At 37.9% G+C, this 7,500-nt stretch overlaps 2 protein-coding genes across 6 annotated transcripts in view; one reads left to right on the forward strand and one right to left on the reverse strand.

Annotated features, from left to right (window-relative positions):
• The window catches only part of LOC133636172 (cingulin), a 174,708-nt gene that overhangs the window by 82,114 nt on the left and 85,094 nt on the right, over positions 1-7,500 (reverse strand). For 3 of the 5 annotated variants that reach the window (XM_062029922.1, XM_062029921.1, XM_062029919.1), the window contains one exon: positions 7,404-7,469. The exons of 1 other annotated variant lie outside the window; for it this stretch is intronic. The gene's annotated coding sequence lies outside the window, so the exon portion shown is untranslated. Of the gene's footprint in view, positions 1-4,466; positions 5,016-7,403; positions 7,470-7,500 lie in introns of those variants that run through there. One more of the 5 variants, XM_062029920.1, reaches the window with a different exon arrangement.
• Positions 4,323-7,500, forward strand: part of she (Src homology 2 domain containing E) — a 28,460-nt gene continuing 25,282 nt past the window's right edge. The window contains exons 1-2 of the mRNA XM_062029926.1: positions 4,323-5,232; positions 7,299-7,425. Coding sequence (XP_061885910.1) covers positions 4,774-5,232; positions 7,299-7,425 — 586 coding nt within the window. The 5' untranslated portion in view covers positions 4,323-4,773. The remainder of the gene's footprint in view (positions 5,233-7,298; positions 7,426-7,500) is intronic.

Below are 7,500 nucleotides of genomic sequence, written 5' to 3' on the forward strand. Positions count from 1 at the left end.
GATAGTATCAATCTAATACTGATACTACCAGTGGTGTTGATATTTGGACCAACCCACCCGACCATAACACCAGAGCTCTAAAAAATCCGTGCAATTTTAAAGCTTAATAAACTAATATCGATCCGACAATGATACTATAACCTTGGCATCAACTATATCGATAATTGGATCGACCTGCCCGCCCGCTCGCACAACATGTGCGCTCTGAAACTAGTCAGCGCAATTACCGATCTCATCACCCTAGTCAGATACTGACACTACAAATTAGTATCGATATTTGGATCGATCGACCCACCCTACTACGGATCTGCAAAACTAATACTGTATAGGCAATGTTCGATCTCACCTGGCTTGATAGTATCAATCTAATACTGATACTACCACTGGTGTTGATATTTACACCCGACCATGAGAGCTCTAAAAAATCTGTGGAATTTTAAAGCTCAATAAACTAATATCGAGCCGACAATGATATTATAACCTTGGTATCGACTATATTGATAATTGGATCACCCTGCCCTCCCGCTCGCACAACATGTGCGCTCTGAAACTACCGATATCCATCCATCCATCCATTTCCTACCGCTTATCTCTTTCGGGGTCGCGGGGGGTGCTGGAGCCTATCTCAGCAACAGTGCAATAACCGATCTCATCGCCCTAGTCAGATACTGACACTACAAATTAGTATCGATATTTGGATCGATCCACCCACCCTACTACGGATCTGCAAAACTAATACTGTATAGGCAATGTTCGATCTCACCTGGCTTGATAGTATCAATTTAATACTGATACTACCACTGGTGTTGATATTTACACCCGACCATGAGAGCTCTAAAAAATCTGTGGAATTTTAAAGCTCAATAAACTAATATCGAGCTGACAATGATATTATAACCTTGGTATCGACTATATTGATAATTGGATCACCCTGCCCTCCCGCTCGCACAACATGTGCGCTCTGAAACTACCGATATCCATCCATCCATCCATTTCCTACCGCTTATCTCTTTCGGGGTCGCGGGTGGTGCTGGAGCCTATCTCAGCAACAGTGCAATAACCGATCTCATCGCCCTAGTCAGATACTGACACTACAAATTAGTATCGATATTTGGATCGATCCACCCACCCTACTACGGATCTGCAAAACTAATACTGTATAGGCAATGTTCGATCTCACCTGGCTTGATAGTATCAATCTAATACTGATACTACCACTGGTGTTGATATTTACACCGGACCATGAGAGCTCTAAAAAATCTGTGGAATTTTAAAGCTCAATAAACTAATATCGAGCTGACAATGATATTATAACCTTGGTATCGACTATATTGATAATTGGATCACCCTGCCCTCCCGCTCGCACAACATGTGCGCTCTGAAACTACCGATATCCATCCATCCATCCATTTCCTACCGCTTATCTCTTTCGGGGTCGCGGGGGGTGCTGGAGCCTATCTCAGCAACAGTGCAATAACCGATCTCATCGCCCTAGTCAGATACTGACACTACAAATTAGTATCGATATTTGGATCGATCCACCCACCCAACTAAGGATCTGCAAAACTAATACTGTATTAGCAATTTTCGATCTCACCTTGATAGTATCAATCTAATACTGATACTACCAGTAGTGTTGATATTTGGATCAACCTATCCGACCATAACATGAGAGCTTTAAAAAAATCTGTGCAATTTTAAAGCTCAATAAACTAGTATCGATCCGACAATGATATTATAACCTTGGTATCGACTATTTCGATAATTGCATCGACCTTCGCGCCCGCTCGCACAACATGTGTGCTCTGAAACTAGTCCAGCGCAATCACCGATCTCATCACCCTAGTCAGATACTGACACTACCATTAGTATCGATATTTGGATCGACCCACCCACCCTACTACGGATCTGCAAAACTAATACTGTATAAGCAATTTTCGATCTCAGCTGGCTTGATAGTATCAATCTAATACTGATACTACCACTGGTGTTGATATTTAGATTGACCCATCCGACCATAACACGAGAGTTCTAAAAAATCAGTGCAATTTTAAAGCTCAATAAACTACTATCGATCCGACAATGATACTATAACCTTGGAAACGACTATATCGATAATTGGATCGACCTGCCCGCCCGCTCGCACATGTGCACTCTGAAACTAGCCAGCGCAATAACCGATCTCATCACCCTAGTCAGATACTGACACTACCATTAGTATCGATATTTGGATCGACCCACCCACCCTACTACGGATCTGCAAAACTAATACTGTATAAGCAATGTTCGATCTCACCTGGCTTGATAGTATCAATCTAATACTGCAGTATTAGATTGATACTATCATCGTCATCATACTATCCAAATATCAACACCAGTGGTAGTATCATGATACTACCACTGGTGTTGATATTTGGACCGACCCACCCGACCATAACATGAGAGCTCTAAAAAATCTGTGCAATTTTAAAGCACAATCAACTAATATCGAGTCGACAATGATATTATAACCTTGGCATCAACTATATCGATAATTCGATCAACCTGCCCACTTACACAACATGTGCGCTCTGAAACTAGTCAGCGCAATTACCGATTTCATCACCCTAGTCAGATACTGACACTACAAATTAGTATCGATATTTGGATCGACCCACCCACCCTACTACGGATCTGCAAAACTAATACTGTATAAGCAATTTTCGATCTAACCTTGATAGTATCAATCTAATACTGATACTACCACTGGTGTTGATATTTGAATCGACCCATCCGACCATAACACGAGAGCTCTAAAAAGTCTGTGCAATTTTAAAGCTCAATAAACTAGTCCCGATCCGACAATGATACTATAACCTTGGTATCGATTATATACCGACCTCATCACCCTAGTCAGATTCCGATACGACTATTGGTATCGATATTTGGATCAACCCACCCCCACCACGGATCTCCAAAACTAATACTGTATGTGCAATTATACTACAAACTTGTAGTATAATATTATATGTATACATATACTGTAAACTTGGTATCAAATACATCGATCATTTGATTGATCTGCCAACAGGCTTGCATCACCACCATTAGTGTCGATATTTGGATCGACCCACCCACCTTACTACAGATCTGCAAAACTAATACTGTATAAGCAATTTGCGATCTGACCTTGATAGTATCACTCTAATACTGATACTACCACTGGTGTTGATATTTGGATCGACCCATCTGACCATAACATGAGAGCTCTAAAAAATCTGTACAATTTTAAAGCTCAATAAACTAGTCTCGGTCCGACAATGATACTATAACCTTGGTATCGATTATATTGACCTGCCCGCCCGCTCGCACGTGTGCTGTGAAACTAGTCTGCGCAATTACCGATCTCATCACCCTAGTCAGATACTGACACTACTATGGGTAGCGATATTTGTATCAACCCAACCTCCCCACCACGGATCTCCAAAACTGAAACTTTATGTGCAATTTCACCTTGCTACTATCTATCAACTTAATAATGACACTATACCACTCCTATTGATATTTGAATCGACCCATATACGACCATATGAGCGCTCTAAAAAATGTTTTCCTGTCCATTCATCCATCCATTTTCTACCGCTTATTCCCTTCGGGGTCGCGGGGGGCGCTGGAGCCTATCTCAGCTACAATCGGGCGGAAGGCGGGGTACACCCTGGACAAGTTGCCACCTCATCGCAGGGCCAACACAGATAGACAGACAACATTCACACTCACATTCACACACTAGGGCCCTGTCAATTTGATATAATAGATATCAAGGTTACAGTATAATAGATAAACATGTTTGAATATTTATTATACTACAAACTTGTAGTATAATAGTATATGTATACATACTGTAAACTTGGTATCAAATATATCGATCATTGGATTGACCTGCCAACAGGCTCACATTACATGAGCGCTCTGAAACAAGTCAGTGCAATTACCAAACTCATCCCGGTAGTCAGATACTGACACTACCATTAGTATCGATGTTTGGATCGTCCCACCCACCCTACTACAGATCTGGAAAACTAATACTGTATAAGCAATTTTCGATCTAACATTGATAGTATCAATCAAATACCGATACTACCACTGGTGTTGATATTTGGATCGAGCTGAAGCGCAATTACCGATCCCATCTTCGATATTTGGATCGACCCACCCACCTTACTACGGATCTGCAAAACTAATACTGTATAAGCAAATTTCGATCTCACCTTGATAGTATCAATCTAATACTGATACTACCAGTGGTGTTGATATTTGGATCGACCTATCCGACCATAAAATGAGAGCTCTAAAAAAATCCGTGCAATTTTAAAGCTCAATAAACTTGTATCGATCCGACAATGATACTTGGTATCGACTATATCGATATTGTTATGGCCCTGCCCACCCGCTCTCACAGAGCCTCTAAAAGCAGCAACTGCACTTACAACTTTTCCTCTTCCGTCCTAATATCACTTGTTGCGTGGTCGACCAGCTGCAAGCACCGTCTCACGCATCGGTAATGGGATCTTCACTTGGCTCCAAGAAAAACTTCCAGTTTTTTCGAGTGTTCGCTCTTGAAAAGTTACTTTTCAAACTGCGGGGATAGTTGTCACTGCGCAGGTGCGGGCGGACGAGAAGGCCCCGCGTGTCTACATGCCAGCCAAGACGCACCAGGACGGCTCATTCAGTGCGTAAAGTTGACGCGCAATCCCAGTGACTTTTTCAACGGTCCCTTGCGAAGATTTGGCGATCATGGCAAAATGGTTCAGAGATTTCCCCATCAACTTGAAGAACGGGAGCGAACGAGCGCGCTCTGCGTCCGAATCCGGTCCACCAACCCGCCACAAGGCGTCATTCTCCCGGGACAGCCTGAAGGGAAACGCGCGTAAAGACAGCGGAGTGGCGGCCTTGCTGACCGGGAGGGCCAGGAAGAATTCGGCCACGGAGTTGGGCCGCAACAACAACATCAACAGCGGTTCTGCCGGTGGAACCGTGTGGGAAACTCTGGCCCCGAAAAGCCGCAATAAGAACCCCAGCAAGGTGGAAGCACCGGAAGAGAAGACGCAGGTCAGCAGGACGTCCAGCTTAGCTCAAGCTTACATCAGCAGGATGATTAAAGTGGACAAGCAGGACAAGACGCACAAACTCGACGACATAAGTGAGCAGAAGAAGCCTGAGAGTGAAGATGGAAGATCTGCAATCAAAACTACAGTAAGAAAGGAAAAACATACACACAAAAATATATATATTTAAATATATGTTTATATATATGTTTGTATATCCCCTGAAGAGCAGGGAAACCTGCAAAACAGGCTTGTAAGGGATGAAATAGCCTCTGTGTTTTTTCCTGCCCTAACGTGTATATGTATGTACATACATACATACATACATACATACATACATACATACATATATATGTAAAAATAATAAAATAAAAATATATATATGCATATGTGTGTATATATATATATATATATATATATATATATATATATATATAATATATATATATATATATATATATATATATATATATATATATATATATATAATATGCATATGTGTGTATATATATATATGCATATGTGTGTGTGTGTGTATATATATATATATATATATATATATATATATATATATATATATATATATATATATATATATATATATATTACATTCAATTAATGACACATTTCTGTATTTAAATACAGTTATAATTATTCAATAACACATTTAAGTAATTATTTAAAGATGTATTCATTTATTAAATGTTGACCCTCCATACTGACAAGGTTCAAATGGGTCAAAATAAATAAATACATTATTAAGACATTGCTTAAATGTGTCATTATATAAATAATGCATTCAATAAATCGTTCAATAAATCTTATTTTATATATATATATATATATATATATATATATATATATATATATATATATATATATATATATATATATATATATATATATATATATATATATATATATATATATATATATATATATATATATAATATATATATATATATATATATCGACCACATCTGAAAAGTAAATTTTTTTTTCTGCAAGTCCACATTTTCTTTGACACAAATATATATATATATATATATATATATATATATAATATATATATATATATATATATATATATATAATATAAATATATATATATTATATATATATATATATATATATATATATATATATATATATATATATATATATATATATATATATATATATATATATATATATATATATATATATATATACATATATATATATATATATACATATATATATATATATATATATATATATACCATTCACAATGTGGGAGTGAAGAGTTCTTAAGATCAGAAGGAATTGTGTTCTGCGAAAAAAGGACATTTTGAAAAATTTGAAAAATTGAAGATGAATGTTTTGATATTGAAACGGTTTGAAAAATGTGTAAGAATTTCAGTCATTTAATAGGATTTTTTTGGCCCGGAAAATGTGGAATTTCAGGAAAGATGTGAATTTCAGGAGTGTGGAGATAGCTAGCCTGAATGCTTTGGGCATTGGTTCAAAAATATGGAAGTCATGGGAATTCTGAAGATCAAAGGGTATTGTGTCATAGAAAATTGGAAGTTACAGTAAGACCTTAGCTTACAAGTTTCCCAGTTCACCTGTTTTTCAGGATGCCAGCTGTCTTTTGGCTAATTGTTATGCAGTAGGCCGAGAGCAAAAATTCAGGTTATGAGCCTAAAAATTAAAATAAGCCCGTAACTGCGGTTATATAGCCATTTATCCATCCATTTTCCACCGCTTGTCCCTCTCGTGATCGTGGGGGGGTGCTGGAGCCTATCCCATATACATGAAAATATCGAGAAGCTGCTGATAGTGTGTTTGACCGAGAAGCAGCATAAGAAGTATATTTTCTGAAGTAAATGTTGTACATGATTATTACTTCATAAAACTACTGCAGTTGTTTGTAGTCCGTTCAATTGTATTGTTTTATATGATATTCACTATCCAAAAGTTTGTTTTTCCTTTTAAAAGCATGTTACATGTTAAAATTGTGGTGTTTCTGGAGACCCGGAATGGATTAATTGATTGATTTGAGAGTATTTTGGGTTACGAGCCAGAACCAATGAAACTCGTTAGCTGTGATTCTAGTGCACGGTAAAAGTGTGAATTGCATAAAAGTTGAATCGTTTGAGAATGTGAAAAAAAAATAGAAAATAAATAAAAAATATGTAGTAAATCATCTGTAATAAGATCATATTCTCCTAGCTGATCATCCTGGAGGACTACGCCGATCCTTTCGACGCAGAGAAAACTAAAGAGCAGAGAGAGGCGGAGAGAGCCGGCGTCAACGACGGTTACATGGAGCCTTACGATGCCCAGGTCATCATCACAGGTCAGGAGGTCTTCCACTTTGGCTTTCCATTTCTCCTCCAATCACTTTAACACACAAGTAGAGCGAGGAAAACAT

The sequence above is a fragment of the Entelurus aequoreus genome, linkage group LG20 (genome assembly GCF_033978785.1).
Source record: "Entelurus aequoreus isolate RoL-2023_Sb linkage group LG20, RoL_Eaeq_v1.1, whole genome shotgun sequence".
In the NCBI taxonomy this organism is placed as follows: domain Eukaryota; kingdom Metazoa; phylum Chordata; class Actinopteri; order Syngnathiformes; family Syngnathidae; genus Entelurus; species Entelurus aequoreus.